This window comes from Apostichopus japonicus, chromosome 17 (assembly GCF_037975245.1).
Source record: "Apostichopus japonicus isolate 1M-3 chromosome 17, ASM3797524v1, whole genome shotgun sequence".
Taxonomy (NCBI): domain Eukaryota; kingdom Metazoa; phylum Echinodermata; class Holothuroidea; order Aspidochirotida; family Stichopodidae; genus Apostichopus; species Apostichopus japonicus.
In genome coordinates this window covers 3828701-3854655 of record NC_092577.1, presented here as the reverse complement: position 1 = coordinate 3854655, position 25955 = coordinate 3828701, and the positions used below count along the sequence as shown (strand labels likewise).

The 25955-nt window shown below is 33.2% G+C and overlaps 2 protein-coding genes across 6 annotated transcripts in view; one reads left to right on the top strand and one right to left on the bottom strand.

Annotated features, from left to right (window-relative positions):
• Positions 1 to 25955, top strand: part of LOC139984128 (nicotinate phosphoribosyltransferase-like) — a 99435-nt gene that overhangs the window by 36369 nt on the left and 37111 nt on the right. The gene's annotated exons all lie outside the window — the stretch shown is intronic.
• LOC139984139 (uncharacterized) overlaps positions 19377 to 25955 on the bottom strand; it is a 38726-nt gene continuing 32147 nt past the window's right edge. For 2 of the 3 annotated variants that reach the window (XR_011798949.1, XM_071997884.1), the window contains one exon: positions 19378 to 22035. Coding sequence is in view for 1 of the 3 variants with exons in the window: in XM_071997884.1 (XP_071853985.1) it covers positions 21860 to 22035 (176 nt within the window). In the remaining 2 variants the exon portion in view is untranslated. Of the gene's footprint in view, positions 22036 to 25955 lie in introns of all 3 variants that reach the window. The other variant, XR_011798950.1, reaches the window with a different exon arrangement.

Below are 25955 nucleotides of genomic sequence, written 5' to 3'. Positions count from 1 at the left end.
GTCTTTCATAAGGACACAGTTATTTTGAATTAATGTAGTTGATCAATTTGTAACCCTAATTTTGGTTTATAATCAATAGACAATACAATGAAATGTGTATAAGATTATGTGGACGGTCCACATAATCCGCTCGCACACTTACGATTATATATTCCAATTGAGATTACGTGTGTTACAGAAAGAAAAATACGTTAATACTACTATATGGATATATTCAATTCATTCAGTACACATGATTTAAACAGATGTACGAGTTCGGTAAATACAGGATATAAAACAGACCCATATTTGACGGGTTGATTCCTTACTGAATCTGTCGATATTTGGTGCGGGGTCTTTCAATTGAACACAGTTATTTTGAATTATTGTAGTTGATAAATTTGTAACAATAATTTTGGTTTATAATCAATAAACAATACAATGAAATGTGTATAAGATTATGTGGACGGTCCACATAATCCGCTCGTACACTTACGATTATATATTCCAATTGAGATTACGTTTGTTACACAAAAAAAGACGTTAATACTACTATATGAATCAATTCAATACATTCAATACACATGATTCAACAGATCTACGAGTTCGGGTAAATACTGGTTTTAATACAGACCCATATTTGACGGGTTGATTCTTTACTGAATCTATCGATATTTGGTGCGGGGTGTTTCCTAAGAACGGTTATTTTGAATTACAGAGTTGATAAATTTTTATGCCCTTATTTTGGTTTATAATCAATAAACAATACAATGAAATGTGTATAAGATTATGTGGACGGTCCACATAATCCGCTCGTACACTTACGATTATATATTCCAATTGAGATTACGTGTGTTACAGAAAGAAAAAAAAGACGTTAATACTACTATATGAATATATTCAATACATTCAATACACATGATTCAAACAGATCTACGAGTTCGGTAAATACAGGATATAAAACAGACCCATATTTGACGGGTTGATTCTTTAATGAATCTGTCGATATTTGGTGCTGGGTCTTTCATAAGAACACAGTTATTTTGAATTAATGTAGTTGATAAATTTTAAACCCTAATTTTGGTTTATAATCAATAGACAATACAATGAAATGTGTATAAGATTATGTGGACGGTCCACATAATCCGCTCGCACACTTACGATTATATATTCCAATTGAGATTACGTGTGTTACAGAAAAAAAGACGTTAATACTACTATATGAATATATTCAATACATTCAATACACATGATTTAAACAGATCTACGAGTTCGGTAAATACAGGATATAAAACAGACCCATATTTGACGGGTTGATTCTTTAATGAATCTGTCGATATTTGGTGCTGGGTCTTTTATAAGAACACAGTTATTTTGAATTAATGTAGTTGATAAATTTTAAACCCTTATTTTGGTTTATAATCAATAAACAATACAATGAAATGTGTATAAGATTATGTGGACGGTCCACATAATCCGCTCGTACACTTACGATTATATATTCCAATTGAGATTACGTGTGTTACACAAAAAAAGACGTTAATACTACTATATGAATATATTCAATACATTCAATACACATGATTCAACAGATCTACGAGTTCGGGTAAATACTGGTTTTAAAACAGACCCATATTTGACGGGTTGATTCTTTACTGAATCTATCGACATTTGGTGCGGGGTGTTTCCTAAGAACGGTTATTTTGAATTAACAGAGTTGATAAATTTTTATGCCCTTATTTTGGTTTATATTCAATAAACAATACAATGAAATGTGTATAAGATTATGTGGACGGTCCACATAATCCGCTCGTACACTTACGATTATATATTTCAATTGAGATTACGTGTGTTACACAAAAAAAGACGTTAATACTACTATATGAATATATTCAATACATTCAATACACATGATCCAAACAGATCTACGAGTTCGGTAAATAAAGGATATAAAACAGACCCATATTTGACGGGTTGATTCTTTACTGAATCTGTCGATATTTGGTGCGGGTGGTTCCTAAGAACGGTTATTTTGAATTAATGTAGTTGATAAATTTTAAGAGCTTATTTTGGTTTATAATCAATAAACAATACAATGAAATGTGTATAAGATTATGTGGACGGTCCACATAATCCGCTCGTACACTTACGATTATATATTCCAATTGAGATTACGTGTGTTACAGAAAGAACAAAAAGACGTTAATACTACTATATGAATATATTCAATACATTCAGTACACATGATTTAATCAGATCTACGAGTTCGGTAAATACAGGATATAAAACAGACCCATATTTGACGGGTTGATTCTTTACTGAATCTGTCGATATTTGGTGCTGGGTCCTTCCTTTCAACACAGTTGTTTTGAATTAATGTAGTTGATAAATTTTAAACCCTAATTTTGGTTTATAATCAATAAACAATACAATGAAATGTGTATAAGATTATGTGGACGGTCCACATAATCCGCTCGTACACTTACGATTATATATTCCAATTGAGATTACGTGTGCTACAGAAAAAAAAGACGTTAATACTTCTATATGAATATATTCAATACATTCAATACACATGATTCAAACAGATCTACGAGTTCGGTAAATACTGGATATAAAACAGACCCATATTTGACGGGTTGATTCCTACCTGAAACATATCAAGATATGAGGGTGTGTAGCCCTTATTCAGAAGACCGTTATTGTGAATTAATGTTCTTGATTAATTTTTAATATTTTCAATTATACGGTTTTGGTTTAGAATCAATAAACAATACAACATCATACGTATAATATAATGTGAACGATCCACATAAACCGATTATACAATTACGATTATATATTTCAATTGAGATGACGTGGGATATTAAAAAAAAACGTCAATACTACTGTTGCATTCCGGGGGCCCATTAGCACAGCAGAGAATACTGTCAAAAGTTCCTTTATGGAAATGTCGTGGTTAGCTTGTGTATCAGTTAACCGTAGTAACTAGAGACCAGGCCATATTACAATTACAAGAAAATAAAAAATCTCTGCGTACAGGAATTTAGTATATGTGAATGCAAATTTACAATTTAGATTAATTTTCAAAATCATGTAAGTGGTGACACTCTGGTATATATATAATGAGCAATAAAACAATACAACATGTGACGTAAAATCTCTTTAACTATTTCATTAACAACAACAACATTATCCCCCTAAACATATGCAGATATGTTGTAGACATTTAACTCACTGATAATACCGATTTACTTAACCCATAACTCTCTTAATTAGACTATAAAACACATCAATAAGCATTTAACCCTCCTAAATTACATACCACTTGACTATAAATATTCATGACATGGCTGGCTATGTAGCTCAATGCACAGCTTACTACGGATGAGTATAAAAACCATTCACGTTACACTACTATCCTAATACACACTATTGTCTTAATAGCTTCGTTTTAAACAATTCATATTTGAATGGTTATGAGTATTATCTTACAGGATAAGGCCGGTAATAGTAAGTTTTATTTTCACTTTTCTTTTTAAGTCGGGGGGTAAGGGTGCGGGGGGGGGGGGCACCAATGCCAACCATAACCCGTGCACCGGTGGTCACTGAGGTCAGTTGACAGGAGTGGTTCATTTCCAATGTTCCCAATTAAAGTTGAGATCAAGTTTCATTACAATGTAGGTAAGCCGACTTTCATTTAATATGATATGGCTATCTATTTTTAATTTCAATTTTTCTATGCTCAATGACACATGATATAGACAGACCTACAACTTCGGAAAATAAAGGATACAAACAGACCCTTGTTTGACGGAGTGATGATTAACTGAAATATTTCGAGATTTGAGGGTCTGGCCCTTGTTCAGAAGGCTGTCAGTGTTAATTAGATTAGCTGATCATTTCTGAATATATTCAAGAGGAGCTTTGCTTAAGAATCAATATGTTATAAAATATCATGTGTCTCAGATTATATGGACGGTCCACATAATACGCTCATATACTTACGATTATATATTCCAATTGAGATTACGTGTGTTACTAAAATAAAAACGTTAATACTACTATCCAAATGCATTCTATAGACCAAAAGAAAATATTTAGGTTGTGATCTTTCTTAACAAGCTGCTTTTAAGACAATTATTATGTGAACGGTCAACAGTATTATCATACTAATATTAAGGGTTAAAGATTAGGGTTATTCTTTCGGGTTTCCTATAATAATCCTAACCCATGTAACGAGGATTGTTGATGCTTGCTTACACTTTTTTCTTCCCAATGTTCCCAAATAAAGTTTTGTTAAGACTATATTAGCCTAAAGGTAAACCGTATGACATGCAAAAATATATGTTTATTTGATAAAGTTATCTGTTTTTAATATAAATCTTTATATGCTCAATGATACGTGATTTCAACAGATCTAGGAGTTCAGTAATTAAAGGAAATAAAACAGACCCATATTTGACGGGTTGATTCCTTCCTGAATCTGTCGATATTTGGTGCGGGGTCTTTCCTAAGAACATAGTTATTTTGAATTAATAGAGTTGATCAATTTTCAACCCTAATTTTGGTTTATAATCAATAAACAATACAATGAAATGTGTATAAGATTGTGTGGACGGCCCACATAATCCGCTCGTACACTTACGATTATATATTCCAATTGAGATTACGTGTGTTACAGAAAAAAAGATGTAAATACTTCTATATGAATATATCAAATACATTCAATACACATGATTTAAACAGATCTACGAGTTCGGTAAATACAGGATATAAAACAAACCCATATTTGACGGGTTGATTCCTTACTGAATCTGTCGATATTTGGTGCGGGGTCCATCCTTAGAACACAGTTATTTTGAATTAATATAGTTGATAAATTTAAAACCCTAATTTTGGTTTATAGTCAATAAAAAATATAATGAAATGTGTATAAGATTATGTGGACGGTCCACATAATCCGCTCGTACACTTACGATGATATATTCCAATTGAGATTACGTGTGTTACAGAAAAAAGACGTTTATACTTCTATATGAATATATTAAATACATTCAATACACATGATTTAAACAGATCTACGAGTTCTGTAAATACAGGATATAAAACAGACCCATATTTGACGGGTTGATTCCTACCTGAAACACATCAAGATATGAGGGTGTGTAGCCCTTATTCAGAAGACCGTTATTGTGAATTAATGTACTTGATTAATTTTTAATATTTTCAATTATACGGTTTTGGTTTAGAATCAATAAACAATACAACATCATACGTATAATATAATGTGGACGATCCACATAAACCGATTATACAATTACGATTATATATTTCAATTGAGATGACGTGGGTTATTAAACAAAAACGTCAATACTACTGTTGCATTCCGGGGGCCCATTAGCACAGCAGAGAATACTGTCAAAAGTTCCTTTATGGAAATGTCGTGGTTAGCTTGTGTATCAGTTAATCGTAGTAAATAGAGACCAGGCCATATTACAATTACAAGAAAATAAAAAAATCTCTGCGTACAAGAATTTAAATTATGTGAATGCGAGTTTACAATGTAGATTAATTTTCAAAATATTGTAAGTGGTGACACTCTGGTATATATATAATGAGCAATAAAACAATACAACATGTGACGTAAAATCTCTTTAATTATTTCATTAACAACAACAACATTATCCCCCTCAACATATGCAGATATGTCGTAGACATTAAACTCACTGGTAATACCGATTTACTTAACCCATAACTCTCTTAATTAGACTATAAAACACATCAATAAGCATTTAACCCTCCTAAATTACATACCACTTGACTATAAATATTCATGACATGGCTGGCTATGTAGCTCAATGCACAGTTTACTACGGATGAGTATAAAAACCATTCACGTTACACTACTATCCTAATACACACTATTTTCTTAACAGCTTCGTTTTAAACAATTAATATTTGAATGGTTATGAGTATTATCTTACAGGATAAGGCCGGTAATAGTAATTTTTATTTTCACTTTTCTTTTTAAGTCGGGGGGTAAGGGTGCGGGGGGGGGGGCACCAATGCCAACCGTAACCCGTGCACCGGTGGTCACTGAGGTCAGTTGACAGGAGTGGTTCATTTCCAATGTTCCCAATTAAAGTTGAGATCAAGTTTCATTACAATGTAGGTAAGCCGACTTTCATTTAATATGATATGGCTATCTATTTTTAATTTCAATTTTCTATGCTCAGTGACACATGATATAGACAGACCTACAACTTCGGAAAATAAAGGATACAAACAGACCCTTGTTTGACGGAGTGATGATTAACTGAAATATTTCGAGATTTGAGGGTTTGGCCCTTGTTCAGAAGGCTGTCAGTGTTAATTAGATTAGCTGATCATTTCTGAATATATTCAAGAGGAGCTTTGCTTAAGAATCAATATGTTATACAATATCATGTGTCTCAGATTATGTGGACGGTCCACATAATACGCTCATATACTTACGATTATATATTCCAATTGAGATTACGTGTGTTACTAAAAAAAAAAAACGTTAATACTACTATCCAAATACATTCTATAGACCAAAAGAAAATATTTAGGTTGTGATCTTTCTTAACAAGCTGCTTTTAAGACAATTATTATGTGAACGGTCAACAGTATTATCATACTAATATTAAGGGTTAAAGATTAGGGTTATTCTTTCGGGTTTCCTATAATAATCCTAACCCATGTAACGAGGATTGTTGATGCTTGCTTACACTTTTTTCTTCCCAATGTTCCCAAATAAAGTTTTGTTAAGACTATATTAGCCTAAAGGTAAACCGTATGACATGCAAAAATATATGTTTATTTGATAAAGTTATCTGTTTTTAATATAAATCTTTATATGCTCAATGATACGTGATTTCAACAGATCTATGAGTTCAGTAATTAAAGGAAATAAAACAGACCCATATTTGACGGGTTGATTCCTTCCTGAATCTGTCGATATTTGGTGCTAGGTCTTTCCTAAGAACATAGTTATTTTGAATTAATAGAGTTGATCAATTTTCAACCCTAATTTTGGTTTATAATCAATAGACCATACAATGAAATGTGTATAAGATTATGTGGACGGTCCACATAATCCGCTCGTACACTTACGATTATATATTCCAATTGAGATTACGTGTGTTACAGAAAAAAAGATGTAAATACTTCTATATGAATATATCAAATACATTCAATACACATGATTTAAACAGATCTACGAGTTCGGTAAATACAGGATATAAAACAGACCCATATTTGACGGGTTGATTCCTTACTGAATCTGTCGATATTTGGTGCGGGGTCCTTCCTTAGAACACAGTTATTTTGAATTAATATAGTTGATAAATTTAAAACCCTAATTTTGGTTTATAGTCAATAAAAAATATAATGAAATGTGTATAAGATTATGTGGACGGTCCACATAATCCGCTCGTACACTTACGATTATATATTCCAATTGAGATTACGTGTGTTACAGAAGAAAAAAGACGTTAATACTACTATATGAATATATTCAATTCATTCAATACACATGATTCAAACAGATCTACTAGTTCTGTAAATACAGGATATGAAACAGACCCATATTTGACGGGTTGATTCCTACCTGAAACACATCAAGATATGAGGGTGTGTAGCCCTTATTCAGAAGACCGTTATTGTGAATTAATGTACTTGATTAATTTTTAATATTTTCAATTATACGGTTTTGGTTTAGAATCAATAAACAATACAACATCATACGTATAATATAATGTGGACGATCCACATAAACCGATTATACAATTACGATTATATATTTCAATTGAGATGACGTGGGTTATTAAACAAAAACGTCAATACTACTGTTGCATTCCGGGGGCCCATTAGCACAGCAGAGAATACTGTCAAAAGTTCCTTTATGGAAATGTCGTGGTTAGCTTGTGTATCAGTTAATCGTAGTAAATAGAGACCAGGCCATATTACAATTACAAGAAAATAAAAAAATCTCTGCGTACAAGAATTTAAATTATGTGAATGCGAGTTTACAATGTAGATTAATTTTCAAAATATTGTAAGTGGTGACACTCTGGTATATATATAATGAGCAATAAAACAATACAACATGTGACGTAAATCTCTTTAACTATTTCATTAACAACAACAACAACATTATCCCCCTAAACATATGCAGATATGTTGTAGACATTTAACTCACTGATAATACCGATTTACTTAACCCATAACTCTCTTAATTAGACTATAAAACACATCAATAAGCATTTAACCCTCCTAAATTACATACCACTTGACTATAAATATTCATGACATGGCTGGCTATGTAGCTCAATGCACAGCTTACTACGGATGAGTATAAAAACCATTCACGTTACACTACTATCCTAATACACACTATTTTCTTAACAGCTTCGTTTTAAACAATTAATATTTGAATGGTTATGAGTATTATCTTACAGGATAAGGCCGGTAATAGTAATTTTTATTTTCACTTTTCTTTTTAAGTCGGGGGGTAAGGGTGCGGGGGGGGGGGGCACCAATGCCAACCGTAACCCGTGCACCGGTGGTCACTGAGGTCAGTTGACAGGAGTGGTTCATTTCCAATGTTCCCAATTAAAGTTGAGATCAAGTTTCATTACAATGTAGGTAAGCCGACTTTCATTTAATATGATATGGCTATCTATTTTTAATTTCAATTTTCTATGCTCAGTGACACATGATATAGACAGACCTACAACTTCGGAAAATAAAGGATACAAACAGACCCTTGTTTGACGGAGTGATGATTAACTGAAATATTTCGAGATTTGAGGGTTTGGCCCTTGTTCAGAAGGCTGTCAGTGTTAATTAGATTAGCTGATCATTTCTGAATATATTCAAGAGGAGCTTTGCTTAAGAATCAATATGTTATACAATATCATGTGTCTCAGATTATGTGGACGGTCCACATAATACGCTCATATACTTACGATTATATATTCCAATTGAGATTACGTGTGTTACTAAAAAAAAAAAACGTTAATACTACTATCCAAATACATTCTATAGACCAAAAGAAAATATTTAGGTTGTGATCTTTCTTAACAAGCTGCTTTTAAGACAATTATTATGTGAACGGTCAACAGTATTATCATACTAATATTAAGGGTTAAAGATTAGGGTTATTCTTTCGGGTTTCCTATAATAATCCTAACCCATGTAACGAGGATTGTTGATGCTTGCTTACACTTTTTTCTTCCCAATGTTCCCAAATAAAGTTTTGTTAAGACTATATTAGCCTAAAGGTAAACCGTATGACATGCAAAAATATATGTTTATTTGATAAAGTTATCTGTTTTTAATATAAATCTTTATATGCTCAATGATACGTGATTTCAACAGATCTATGAGTTCAGTAATTAAAGGAAATAAAACAGACCCATATTTGACGGGTTGATTCCTTCCTGAATCTGTCGATATTTGGTGCTAGGTCTTTCCTAAGAACATAGTTATTTTGAATTAATAGAGTTGATCAATTTTCAACCCTAATTTTGGTTTATAATCAATAGACCATACAATGAAATGTGTATAAGATTATGTGGACGGTCCACATAATCCGCTCGTACACTTACGATTATATATTCCAATTGAGATTACGTGTGTTACAGAAAAAAAGATGTAAATACTTCTATATGAATATATCAAATACATTCAATACACATGATTTAAACAGATCTACGAGTTCGGTAAATACAGGATATAAAACAGACCCATATTTGACGGGTTGATTCCTTACTGAATCTGTCGATATTTGGTGCGGGGTCCTTCCTTAGAACACAGTTATTTTGAATTAATATAGTTGATAAATTTAAAACCCTAATTTTGGTTTATAGTCAATAAAAAATATAATGAAATGTGTATAAGATTATGTGGACGGTCCACATAATCCGCTCGTACACTTACGATTATATATTCCAATTGAGATTACGTGTGTTACAGAAAAAAAAAGACGTTAATACTACTATATGAATATATTCAATTCATTCAATACACATGATTCAAACAGATCTACTAGTTCTGTAAATACAGGATATGAAACAGACCCATATTTGACGGGTTGATTCCTACCTGAAACACATCAAGATATGAGGGTGTGTAGCCCTTATTCAGAAGACCGTTATTGTGAATTAATGTACTTGATTAATTTTTAATATTTTCAATTATACGGTTTTGGTTTAGAATCAATAAACAATACAACATCATACGTATAATATAATGTGGACGATCCACATAAACCGATTATACAATTACGATTATATATTTCAATTGAGATGACGTGGGTTATTAAACAAAAACGTCAATACTACTGTTGCATTCCGGGGGCCCATTAGCACAGCAGAGAATACTGTCAAAAGTTCCTTTATGGAAATGTCGTGGTTAGCTTGTGTATCAGTTAATCGTAGTAAATAGAGACCAGGCCATATTACAATTACAAGAAAATAAAAAAATCTCTGCGTACAAGAATTTAAATTATGTGAATGCGAGTTTACAATGTAGATTAATTTTCAAAATATTGTAAGTGGTGACACTCTGGTATATATATAATGAGCAATAAAACAATACAACATGTGACGTAAATCTCTTTAACTATTTCATTAACAACAACAACAACATTATCCCCCTAAACATATGCAGATATGTTGTAGACATTTAACTCACTGATAATACCGATTTACTTAACCCATAACTCTCTTAATTAGACTATAAAACACATCAATAAGCATTTAACCCTCCTAAATTACATACCACTTGACTATAAATATTCATGACATGGCTGGCTATGTAGCTCAATGCACAGTTTACTACGGATGAGTATAAAAACCATTCACGTTACACTACTATCCTAATACACACTATTTTCTTAACAGCTTCGTTTTAAACAATTAATATTTGAATGGTTATGAGTATTATCTTACAGGATAAGGCCGGTAATAGTAATTTTTATTTTCACTTTTCTTTTTAAGTCGGGGGGTAAGGGTGCGGGGGGGGGGGCACCAATGCCAACCGTAACCCGTGCACCGGTGGTCACTGAGGTCAGTTGACAGGAGTGGTTCATTTCCAATGTTCCCAATTAAAGTTGAGATCAAGTTTCATTACAATGTAGGTAAGCCGACTTTCATTTAATATGATATGGCTATCTATTTTTAATTTCAATTTTCTATGCTCAGTGACACATGATATAGACAGACCTACAACTTCGGAAAATAAAGGATACAAACAGACCCTTGTTTGACGGAGTGATGATTAACTGAAATATTTCGAGATTTGAGGGTTTGGCCCTTGTTCAGAAGGCTGTCAGTGTTAATTAGATTAGCTGATCATTTCTGAATATATTCAAGAGGAGCTTTGCTTAAGAATCAATATGTTATACAATATCATGTGTCTCAGATTATGTGGACGGTCCACATAATACGCTCATATACTTACGATTATATATTCCAATTGAGATTACGTGTGTTACTAAAAAAAAAAAACGTTAATACTACTATCCAAATACATTCTATAGACCAAAAGAAAATATTTAGGTTGTGATCTTTCTTAACAAGCTGCTTTTAAGACAATTATTATGTGAACGGTCAACAGTATTATCATACTAATATTAAGGGTTAAAGATTAGGGTTATTCTTTCGGGTTTCCTATAATAATCCTAACCCATGTAACGAGGATTGTTGATGCTTGCTTACACTTTTTTCTTCCCAATGTTCCCAAATAAAGTTTTGTTAAGACTATATTAGCCTAAAGGTAAACCGTATGACATGCAAAAATATATGTTTATTTGATAAAGTTATCTGTTTTTAATATAAATCTTTATATGCTCAATGATACGTGATTTCAACAGATCTATGAGTTCAGTAATTAAAGGAAATAAAACAGACCCATATTTGACGGGTTGATTCCTTCCTGAATCTGTCGATATTTGGTGCTAGGTCTTTCCTAAGAACATAGTTATTTTGAATTAATAGAGTTGATCAATTTTCAACCCTAATTTTGGTTTATAATCAATAGACCATACAATGAAATGTGTATAAGATTATGTGGACGGTCCACATAATCCGCTCGTACACTTACGATTATATATTCCAATTGAGATTACGTGTGTTACAGAAAAAAAGATGTAAATACTTCTATATGAATATATCAAATACATTCAATACACATGATTTAAACAGATCTACGAGTTCGGTAAATACAGGATATAAAACAGACCCATATTTGACGGGTTGATTCCTTACTGAATCTGTCGATATTTGGTGCGGGGTCCTTCCTTAGAACACAGTTATTTTGAATTAATATAGTTGATAAATTTAAAACCCTAATTTTGGTTTATAGTCAATAAAAAATATAATGAAATGTGTATAAGATTATGTGGACGGTCCACATAATCCGCTCGTACACTTACGATTATATATTCCAATTGAGATTACGTGTGTTACAGAAAAAAAAAGACGTTAATACTACTATATGAATATATTCAATTCATTCAATACACATGATTCAAACAGATCTACTAGTTCTGTAAATACAGGATATGAAACAGACCCATATTTGACGGGTTGATTCCTACCTGAAACACATCAAGATATGAGGGTGTGTAGCCCTTATTCAGAAGACCGTTATTGTGAATTAATGTACTTGATTAATTTTTAATATTTTCAATTATACGGTTTTGGTTTAGAATCAATAAACAATACAACATCATACGTATAATATAATGTGGACGATCCACATAAACCGATTATACAATTACGATTATATATTTCAATTGAGATGACGTGGGTTATTAAACAAAAACGTCAATACTACTGTTGCATTCCGGGGGCCCATTAGCACAGCAGAGAATACTGTCAAAAGTTCCTTTATGGAAATGTCGTGGTTAGCTTGTGTATCAGTTAATCGTAGTAAATAGAGACCAGGCCATATTACAATTACAAGAAAATAAAAAAATCTCTGCGTACAAGAATTTAAATTATGTGAATGCGAGTTTACAATGTAGATTAATTTTCAAAATATTGCAAGTGGTGACACTCTGGTATATATATAATGAGCAATAAAACAATACAACATGTGACGTAAAATCTCTTTAACTATTTCATTAACAACAACAACATTATCCCCCTAAACATATGCAGATATGTTGTAGACATTTAACTCACTGATAATACCGATTTACTTAACCCATAACTCTCTTAATTAGACTATAAAACACATCAATAAGCATTTAACCCTCCTAAATTACATACCACTTGACTATAAATATTCATGACATGGCTGGCTATGTAGCTCAATGCACAGCTTACTACGGATGAGTATAAAAACCATTCACGTTACACTACTATCCTAATACACACTATTTTCTTAACAGCTTCGTTTTAAACAATTAATATTTGAATGGTTATGAGTATTATCTTACAGGATAAGGCCGGTAATAGTAATTTTTATTTTCACTTTTCTTTTTAAGTCGGGGGGTAAGGGTGCGGGGGGGGGGGCACCAATGCCAACCGTAACCCGTGCACCGGTGGTCACTGAGGTCAGTTGACAGGAGTGGTTCATTTCCAATGTTCCCAATTAAAGTTGAGATCAAGTTTCATTACAATGTAGGTAAGCCGACTTTCATTTAATATGATATGGCTATCTATTTTTAATTTCAATTTTCTATGCTCAGTGACACATGATATAGACAGACCTACAACTTCGGAAAATAAAGGATACAAACAGACCCTTGTTTGACGGAGTGATGATTAACTGAAATATTTCGAGATTTGAGGGTTTGGCCCTTGTTCAGAAGGCTGTCAGTGTTAATTAGATTAGCTGATCATTTCTGAATATATTCAAGAGGAGCTTTGCTTAAGAATCAATATGTTATACAATATCATGTGTCTCAGATTATGTGGACGGTCCACATAATACGCTCATATACTTACGATTATATATTCCAATTGAGATTACGTGTGTTACTAAAAAAAAAAAACGTTAATACTACTATCCAAATACATTCTATAGACCAAAAGAAAATATTTAGGTTGTGATCTTTCTTAACAAGCTGCTTTTAAGACAATTATTATGTGAACGGTCAACAGTATTATCATACTAATATTAAGGGTTAAAGATTAGGGTTATTCTTTCGGGTTTCCTATAATAATCCTAACCCATGTAACGAGGATTGTTGATGCTTGCTTACACTTTTTTCTTCCCAATGTTCCCAAATAAAGTTTTGTTAAGACTATATTAGCCTAAAGGTAAACCGTATGACATGCAAAAATATATGTTTATTTGATAAAGTTATCTGTTTTTAATATAAATCTTTATATGCTCAATGATACGTGATTTCAACAGATCTATGAGTTCAGTAATTAAAGGAAATAAAACAGACCCATATTTGACGGGTTGATTCCTTCCTGAATCTGTCGATATTTGGTGCTAGGTCTTTCCTAAGAACATAGTTATTTTGAATTAATAGAGTTGATCAATTTTCAACCCTAATTTTGGTTTATAATCAATAGACCATACAATGAAATGTGTATAAGATTATGTGGACGGTCCACATAATCCGCTCGTACACTTACGATTATATATTCCAATTGAGATTACGTGTGTTACAGAAAAAAAGATGTAAATACTTCTATATGAATATATCAAATACATTCAATACACATGATTTAAACAGATCTACGAGTTCGGTAAATACAGGATATAAAACAGACCCATATTTGACGGGTTGATTCCTTACTGAATCTGTCGATATTTGGTGCGGGGTCCTTCCTTAGAACACAGTTATTTTGAATTAATATAGTTGATAAATTTAAAACCCTAATTTTGGTTTATAGTCAATAAAAAATATAATGAAATGTGTATAAGATTATGTGGACGGTCCACATAATCCGCTCGTACACTTACGATTATATATTCCAATTGAGATTACGTGTGTTACAGAAAAAAAAAGACGTTAATACTACTATATGAATATATTCAATTCATTCAATACACATGATTCAAACAGATCTACTAGTTCTGTAAATACAGGATATGAAACAGACCCATATTTGACGGGTTGATTCCTACCTGAAACACATCAAGATATGAGGGTGTGTAGCCCTTATTCAGAAGACCGTTATTGTGAATTAATGTACTTGATTAATTTTTAATATTTTCAATTATACGGTTTTGGTTTAGAATCAATAAACAATACAACATCATACGTATAATATAATGTGGACGATCCACATAAACCGATTATACAATTACGATTATATATTTCAATTGAGATGACGTGGGTTATTAAACAAAAACGTCAATACTACTGTTGCATTCCGGGGGCCCATTAGCACAGCAGAGAATACTGTCAAAAGTTCCTTTATGGAAATGTCGTGGTTAGCTTGTGTATCAGTTAATCGTAGTAAATAGAGACCAGGCCATATTACAATTACAAGAAAATAAAAAAATCTCTGCGTACAAGAATTTAAATTATGTGAATGCGAGTTTACAATGTAGATTAATTTTCAAAATATTGCAAGTGGTGACACTCTGGTATATATATAATGAGCAATAAAACAATACAACATGTGACGTAAAATCTCTTTAACTATTTCATTAACAACAACAACATTATCCCCCTAAACATATGCAGATATGTTGTAGACATTTAACTCACTGATAATACCGATTTACTTAACCCATAACTCTCTTAATTAGACTATAAAACACATCAATAAGCATTTAACCCTCCTAAATTACATACCACTTGACTATAAATATTCATGACATGGCTGGCTATGTAGCTCAATGCACAGCTTACTACGGATGAGTATAAAAACCATTCACGTTACACTACTATCCTAATACACACTATTTTCTTAACAGCTTCGTTTTAAACAATTAATATTTGAATGGTTATGAGTATTATCTTACAGGATAAGGCCGGTAATAGTAATTTTTATTTTCACTTTTCTTTTTAAGTCGGGGGGTAAGGGTGCGGGGGGGGGGGCACCAATGCCAACCGTAACCCGTGCACCGGTGGTCACTGAGGTCAGTTGACAGGAGTGGTTCATTTCCAATGTTCCCAATTAAAGTTGAGATCAAGTTTCATTACAATGTAGGTAAGCCGACTTTCATTTAATATGATATGGCTATCTATTTTTAATTTCAATTTTTCTATGCTCAATGACACATGATATAGACAGACCTACAACTTCGGAAAATAAAGGATACAAACAGACCCTTGTTTGACGGAGTGATGATTAACTGAAATATTTCGAGATTTGAGGGTTTGGCCCTTGTTCAGAAGGCTGTCAGTGTTAATTAGATTAGCTGATCATTTCTGAATATATTCAAGAGGAGCTTTGCTTAAGAATCAATATGTTATACAATATCATGTGTCTCAGACTATGTAGACGGTCCACATAATACGCTCATATACTTACGATTATATATTCCAATTGAGATTACGTGTGTTACTAAATAAAAAACGTTAATACTACTATCCAAATACATTCTATAGACCAAAAGAAAATATTTAGGTTGTGATCTTTCTTAACAAGCTGCTTTTAAGACAATTATTATGTGAACGGTCAACAGTATTATCGTACTAATATTAAGGGTTAAAGATTAGGGTTATTCTTTCGGGTTTCCTATAATAATCCTAACCCATGTTACGAGGATTGATGATGCTTGCTTACATTTTTTCTTCCCAATGTTCCTAAATAAAGTTTTGTTAAGAATATATTAACCTAAAGGTAAACCGTATGACATGCCAAAAAATGTATATTTGATAAAGTTATCTGTTTTTAAAATTAATCTTTATATGCTCAATGATACATGATTTCAACAGATCTACGAATTAGTAATCAGTAATTAAAGGATATAAAACAGACCTATATTTGACGGGTTGATTCCTTCCTGAATCTGCATATATTTGGTGCGGGGTCCTTCCTTAGAACACAGTAATTTTGAATTAATAGAGTTCATCAATTTTCAACCATAATTTTGGTTTATCATCAATAAATAATACAATGAAATGTGTATAAGATTATGTGGACGGTCCACAGAATCCGCTCATACACTTACGATTATATATTCCAATTGAATTTACTGTGTTACAACAACAAAAAAGACGTTAATACGATGTGATTACTTTCAATGCATTCAATACACAGATCTACAACTTCGGAAAATAAAGGATATAAACAGACGCTGACCCTTGTTAACGGAGTGATGATTAAGTGAAACATTTATATATCTATATTGAATTTGAGTTTTTCTACGCTCAATGACACATGATATAGACAGATCTACAACTTCGGAAAATAAACGATATAAACAGACCCATGTTTGACGGAGTGATGATTCCATGAAATCAGGGACGTAGCTAAGGCCTGATCATTAGGGGGGGGGGGGGTAGTGGCTGAAATTCCAACTGGATAGGTTTTGGAGCCATAAAATTCCGGCTGTTGTTTGTTCTCCCACCCCCCCCCCGCTCTACTCGCCAACATTCACATATTGAATACCACTGGCCCTCACTTCACAATCTTCTATAAACACTCTGGTTAAGCAAAGCAGGTAAGCAACTAAGTAAAGTTATCTGTTTGAAGGCTTTATAGACTACTGACTACAAAAGCTATGTTAATGTAAGAAAGGGGAAAACCTTTTTATTTTCAACAAATTATATTCGACGACAAAGTGAGTTACCAAAAATACAGAGCTTTTATTGGCACGCTTAATATTTTTTCTTTGGGGGGGGGGGTGGGTGGGGGATATTTATTACTCACATGAAATGTTTTAATTGTTCACTTCATTCCAACTGATCATTCGGAATGAAGTGAACAATTAAACATTTTGCAGAAAAATGTTGAGTTGACGAGTTACGATAAGTTGGCAATTAAACACATTGAACATTTTGCAGAAAATGTTTCAATTGCTCAGATGGAATGAAGTGAACGATCGGAAATTTTGCAGAAAAATGTCAAACTGACAAGATAATGATAAGTTATCAATTAAACATTTTTCAGAAAATGGTTCAATTGATCAGTTAAAGCAACTGAGCAATCCAACATTTTCTGATTTTTGATAACATTTTATCTTGTTACTGAAAAATGTCAAATTATGGGCCAAAGTTTTTGTTATGTTGATGGCACTTTTAAGCTTCCGTAGATTAGCATTCAGCGTTTTTTGTATACATAGAGACAATGTATATCTTGAACTTACTTCAAGCTAGCGAACTGGGAGTATTCAAAATCATACGAAGTTTTGTATGGTGGAGTTTAAGATCGCGTGATAGAATTTCTCAATGTGACAAGGAAAACGTGGTAAAAATGACTGATTGAAGGTCAATTTTGACCGAAAATTTTAGTTCACTCACAAATTACAAGAATATGTGAAAATGAGAGTGCGACAGTCGGAAAAATGAGAGTGCGACAGTCGGAAATTCAGACTGTCGCACTCAAATTTTCCAAGTATCGTCAGTTTGACCAAGATTTGGGGGGGGGGGGAGGGTTATCTATTTTTAATTTGAATCTATTTATGCTCAATGATACATGAATTAAACAGATCTACCAGTTCGGTTAATAAAGGATATTAACAGTCCCATATTTGACCGGTTTAAGTCTTCCTGTAGAATATCGAGATTTTATGGGTGGGCGTCCCTGCCAGATTCTTCTTGTTGTGAATTATAGTAGTTGATAAATGTGTAATATTTTCAATTACGGGTTTGGTTATCTGGAAATGGTATTTATAGTAAGCAGTATACTTTTCTGTATCCTACATTATATTGCGATGGGTATTTGTCGACTTTTAACGTGCGATTCATCGCTATACGTGCATGATATAGCCTGGGGCATTAGTATACTTTCTTCGAATATCACTTGACGGCTTATTCAAAGAAATCGGCAGTGCAAAAAACGGACTGTTTAAATCTATCTCTGACTAATCTTTGAAAAAGGAAATGGACAATGGGAATCGTAAGAGAGAACATTTGAAGCGGGGGGGGGGGGGGGGGGTTGTAGGTGGTTGGAAAAGGTTTTGCCCAAATTTAAGCAGTAAATATACTGAAAAGGTATCAATCCCCTCCCCCAGAAAGTGTTACTTCATTCTTTATTTTCGATGCGAACAATGAAGATTGAGTGTGCCTGTTATATAACTATATGAAGTTACAAACATAAGCTTTTAGAAAAAACACCAAGTAAACATCGATTTTCATGTTGACAACATCATTTGAATTTTAAGACATCTTTTATATCTACTCGAAATTGGAAGTATTGTTAATTGTTTGTTTATTTATATAGGCCTTTATGTTTAGATGGGGCAAGAAAAAAAAAGGTTAAAGGTATGCTTTACTTAGAATGTCTGAAAACAATTTGGAGAGTCCAGACCTCCAGGAATTAGTACTTTTTTGAAATCTTTACGAAACTTCCCTAACGATAGCGTGCTTTAAGGGGCCAATGCAGCAGACCTGCCACGAACACGTTAATGCACATGCATATTTGGTTGGTTGCAAACTTTCAGGCACATTTTGAACCAATAAATACTAAAAAAGGTGTAACGAAAAAATATACAAACAATGATCACTGTATTTATCATCAACATTTAGGAAAACATTGCATGCATTCCATTTCTGTCATTTTGCAAGCTTATTATTGATCAAAGACTGTCAAAAAATATAAAAAATTGTACATCATAAATTTCAAGATTGAACATTTGCAGTACTATATATACTTATATGAGGCTGTGCAATGTCGTTTGTGTTGGTCGTTACTCGTTAGCGATACTGCTGTCATGGTGGTTGAATAATTATCCTCATCGACATTGTCACGTGTTATGTTTGCTACCTTTTTAAATATAGGAATAAGTTATGTTGTAACTCTCTGACAGCGTAGAGCAGGAAGCAGAGAACAATGTGAAATTTACAGAACCTTTATAAAAGACATTTTACATGGAATTTTTTTTTCGTGTCGAAAGCAGCGCCATTTTGACTTCCTCCCTCGCATGATAAATTTCTGACACCTTCAAATAGTTTTGGTTAGGCTTATTTAATAATTCAAGATCACGTGTATAAGATTTGTGGACTGTCCACACAATGCTCTCGTATACTCACGATAATATATATTCGAAGCGAATTGCTTAGCAAAGATGTTAATATAAAAGGAGTTGTATCGAAGGTTTACGACACATAAACCATGTTTGTGCCTTCAAATTCTTCTTGAGCAAAGCAAAAGAAAAACCAAGAAAAAGATCATACACAACAAATATCATCAGGTTGCTTTAAGTTGGTTTATCTCTTCCAAATAGTTTACAAAGGTTAAAAAGAATGAAAGAAGTACAGTGTTACACATGAACACAGGACATTGGTCTTGTTTTAATTAACATTGAATAAAAAAGGACTACCATTTCAAAATATCAAAATCTAAACTGATATGAACATCAAAACATTTAATGGAAAAAAGCACTACATCTCAAAATATAAACTGATATGAACATTAAAACATTTAATAAAAAAAGCACTACATCTCAAATATAAACTGATATTGAACATTAAAACATTTAATAAAATAAAGTACTACATCTCAAAATATAAACTGATATGAACTACAACAAAGAATGGGCAAGACTACACCAATGGTGTTGTCATCTACAGCAAAATATATAGTGAAAACCTGCACTCAATTTAATCCCCTGCCTGTCCCCAAAGCCCCTCCCTGCTCACCTCAATACCCAATATTTACTAGTCTTACTAACACGGTTATAGCAATCAAACTTTCAGCTTTGCATTCATTCAAATGTATGATGTTGACTAAGCTCTGCCCACTAGTTTAATAATATGCATAATCCTACTGACATATAATTTGTTCAAAAGTTCCTTTGCACCACATAATACATGCTGTAGGAAAAGGACCATATACATAGGCAAAAATATAACTATGTCATATGACGATCTTTCAATATGTTATCATCGGACATTAATCACTCATTAATATGAATGACATATATATATGCAAAAATGACAGGGGATAAAGGTTATGGTCCAATTGAAATATTTGTACCACAATGAGAGACATATGTCTATATAAAAAATATCAATTTTAAATTTTGGCACAAAACAACTTCATTTGCACCATCTTCCATAGTTTACTAATACCTCAGTTTATTAGTATATAGATTGAGAAATAGTAAGCAGTTTTCCCCAATCCCTTCACCTTTAATTCATTAATTTATTCAGTCCTGAGAGACCTGCAATAGGTTATCGATATGCCACCATCTCCATCTCCACTCTTCCAACATGAAGAGTCTCTTCCAATATCATCTGCATCAGTTTGTACAATAATGGGTCAAATATCTTTTCCAACAGATACATTGTCCTGATTCCCAATTAATGAATTGGGGGATTTTTTTTGGTTAGGACGGGATGAGCTATGAGTTTATATTGGACGGGGTAGATCTAATATGTGTGAGGTGAACTTAGTTTCCAAGAGTAAATTTATCCTTGATGAAGACAATTTTGAAGAGTAATTTTGGAGAGTAATTTTGAAGAGTAAAGTAAGTTTTGATGTGATTTAGTAAATTTATATTTGATGGAGTAAATTTATTTTTGATATCCAAGTAATTCTTTTTATGAAGAAATTTTCTTTTCTATGGAGAAAATTTCTGTAATATGTAATGTAAAGTAATGAATTTACTTTTTGTTCCTGTTTTTGTGGTAATGGCCGTCCATAGCCACTCTCATCCAGCTCAAATAAATGACATTGTAACTGTTCCAAGTAGTTATTTTTGCCCATATATGGTGGCTAAGTCATATGGATGATTTTCAGCTACACATGCCTACAATGCCTCATGCTTCTTTTAACCAGTCAAACAGCTTCCATGGAGCAAAATAAATTTCCATCTTTTTGGGAATGGCTTCCACCAGGGAGCTGCTTCCATTATTGAGCTCCAAGCAACAGATGATCAGCTCAATGTATTCAGTTGGAAGGTCTTTATTGCTGTTCAGTTCATTGTGTCCTGCACCTAGATGGAGGATCAAAAGAAACAAAAGCAATGTATTTACACAACAAGTTTGGTATAGTAGATATAGTTATTACCTAAATTAATGCTCCTGAAACAGCAATCAAGTTTTATGATGAATGAATTAGCAGTTCAGAACAGTTTTTATCAAAATAGAAATAAAAGTTATCATTGGGAGAGAAGGCTATTGGTTTGAACCCCAATTGTCATTGCGTCTTCACATTTCAGTAAAGAAATAATCCAGATATGGAGCATATTGTTTGATATTAAGTCATGTGCAGGTACTTAAAAGTAAGGAATTTAAGCCAAGTCAGTATTAAGTGATATACTCCTATCAAAAGCAGATCTTACCTTTTGTCTGGTGAGACTATTTACTGGGACACTATAGTGGCCATAGTAGCTATAGTGGCCAGCATGTGTGTTATGCAGATCTTACTGTTTGTCTGGTAAGACTATTTACTGGGACACTATAGTGGCCATAGTAGCTATAGTGGCCAGCATGTGCTTGCAACAAGCAAAAAGAGGGACACCGTAATGGTTAACATTGAAAATTGGGGTGTCTACAAACAAAGACCTAAGACCTGCAAAAAAGGTGACATCCCTATTTTCCGACGTCTCTATGTTCCGAAGTCTCTATGTTCCGAGGAATACATTCCGATAATTTTTTTGGACTAATTTTTTTTTACCAACATTTCTTCGTACCCAATTTTTCGGACTCAATCTTTTTTGGGGGACTTAATTTTTTGGGACTCAATTTTTTTGGGGGGACTCAATGTTCTTTGGACCAACATTTTTTCTGACGTGACTTGTTAGGACCCACCATTTTTTTTTTCACGAAAAAAAAAGGGCCCAAAGTTTGTTATGACCCAAAAAGTGCTTGTCCGAAAAAAATTTGGTCATGAAAAATTTTAGAGTAAAAAAAAATGTTGGATCACAAAAATATTTTGGTCCGAAAAAACTTGGTCCGAAAACATGTTGGTCAAGACTTTTGGTCAAAAAAAATTGTCGGAACATAGAGATGTTGCAACATAGAGATGTCAGAACATAGAGATGTAACCCCTGCAAAGCTAAGACCCTATCAACTGCAAAACTATGACCCTATTACAAACTAAGACCCCACCTACTGCAATGGTTAGGACTATATTGCTACAAGTCCTCCTCATCTCAAAGTGCAACGAACGTGTCATAATGATCAGCCCAATGCAAGCTGTGTGGCAGTTTGACCAATACAGTTATTAACCCTGAAATTAATATTTTTATAGTGGTCTATGTATGGGGATGGCGAGACACTTTACCTCACAAGAAATTAAGCTGTTTTGTCAATGGCTAGGCTAAAATTTAAATAAGATTTAAGATAAACAGGTCAGTACAATTTGGTATAGATTTCAGAAGTGATGACAATAATGATGCAATGTCCTTGTGATGATACATAATGGGATCATAGGGTTCACTGAGGGGAAGCAATGGAAACTAATAACTCTCGGATAATTCTTACATGAAATGAAGGGAGACTTGATCACAAGCTTGTGTGGCAATAAATAACTAAGTGGTGTTAGAGGTTGGAATATTTAACAGTGAAATACTGATGGTGTAAATTAAAAAAAAAATATCCCTGAAATGCAGGCTACGGAAGGTCTTTGTTATGGGAATTAAGTAACAAAGAGTATGCAACACATGCAAAGACTGGACCATACAGCGAAAGGTAGTTTTCATGTCGATTGAACTGACAGACAGTTTTCCAATCTTGAACTCAAAGCTTTTTCGTTCTTGATTGAACCATATTTAAAGTCAGATAGCAGTGCATAGTGTGTGAATGGGGAGGGGAGAGGGGGAGGAGGAGGGGCGTTGTCCTTGACTTAATGGTTATTAATTACATATCATGTATGTATTAAGTAAAGCTATTATCGTTCATCTGAGCTGGGCAATGATTACAAATGATTTATTACAAAAACTAATAAGGATTTTCAGTAATGTAAACCACATTCACCAGTGTGCTGCATGGTGGGCATGTGCACGTATAGAAGCCCACTTTGATTTGAGGAGAGGTGGGATTAAAGATTTGCCCGAAAATTTAACCAATAGAAAGAGCGAACTGGTGATGTTGCAAATTTTTATGCAATCGGACCTCTGCTGCATGAAATAACCATTGACTTTCATGAAAATATAAAGAGATCAGTTACTCACTAACAGCAGCCTACTGTATGTACCGAGTGTGCTGTTCTTGCTATTCTGTGGGATGCCCTTCCAACCCAACAAGTGGGATGGTTCTCCCACCACACCTGCATGATCAGCTCCTGTTCCTGTTTACATGTTTTTTTTCCCCTAATTTTCTGATCAGTTACAACATAACCTACTTAGAAACATTGTAACTTAGATTTCCATTAACTATCCATTTGATTACTCTTCAAATTTTGGAATGGGTTTAACTTTCAGATTATTAGAGAAAATTCTGGCAAAGTTTACCTTCAGATAGTAGAATGGATTTTTGTTGTAAATAAAGTAACATTAAAGCAATAATTAAGGTCAGAGACTACAAAACTACCCTTCTTCCATTAACAGGATATTTCGTATAGTTTGTGGCCCATTATAGTAGTTACGATTTAAAACCCTCCACGAATCTTTCACACCATCAATTGCCAAACTTTTTTGCAGATTTGGTATGATAAAGCTTTCTGCTTTGCCAAAGCAAAATCGTTCATTACACTTTTCATCTTTTCAAAGAACATGGATAGGCGATGTTTTGTTTATTATTAAAATGTCCACCTTTGTGACATAACAAATGTATTATGATGTGGTTAAATGCAACAAATTCTTAAAAATTAAACCCTATTAGAAAGATCTGCTGTATGAGCACCATGCCATAGCTACAAGTTTCATACAATCTAGCTGCTGGCATTGTAAACTGTAGTCTGACTGACAAGAAGCCTGCACTGCTGAAAGCTTTTCTCCTTGTTATGTGTAAACCAAATTCAGTAGCATGTGTCCTTACTGTGAGCCCGCACTCTAAACTGTAGATTGTGTATACTTTTTGAAAAAGGATAAAATTTGTTCAGTATGTGACAGATACAAGCAGGTCCTTCTCAGTGTTAGTTAGTTTAGTGTAGGCATGCTAACTTTAAGTGCAAAACAGCAGGTATAGTCAAGTGGGGTAAAAAAAAACAATTTACCTAAAGTTTGCTCTAAAAATTGATGAGTAAGAGGTATTGTTTTGGTTCCAATGTTCAAGTGTGTGGAGTGGAATTCTCTTAAAGAGAATCTAACAAAAATAACTTTTATGTAAATGGAAAGTGTCGTTTTATGCGAAAAATGTTGTTTTTTTTACCCCCAAAATTTGCTTAATTCGGGGTAAAAAAAAACAATGCCGGGGTAAAAAAAAACAATGCTAGAAAACAGCTATTTTCTTCATGAATGTATCTTAAAATCATGTTTGCATATAATTACATCTAAGTATGAGCTACTACCTTTACATGAAAAAGGAAAAAAATTGTGAAATTGTCTTAATTCGTAATTATGGATGGCTCGTGTCATATGTCATGCTCAGCCATATTCATACTGTACAGTGTGTATATGATGCTACACAAATGTGGTATAATATAGTAGAAACATTGGAGTTGAGCCAATTTCAGTTACTTCTGCCCAATAATTTAACATTTTTGACACTTGACAGACATGAAAACTATTTGCCTAACCTTTAAAATCAACATTATGGAAAAATTTATCCATTCAGGCAAAATAGGGAGTACATTGGAGCCGGAAAGTACTTGTTTTTTTTACCCCATTTGCATCATTTTTTGGGGGTAAAAAAAAAACAAGGCCCCCATGAAGCTTGAATGAAGTTGGAGTAATTCTACCATGGGGGAGTGTAATATCACTAACTGCTATGCTGTAACTGCTGGAATAATCTCCACATCATATAAGCTGGG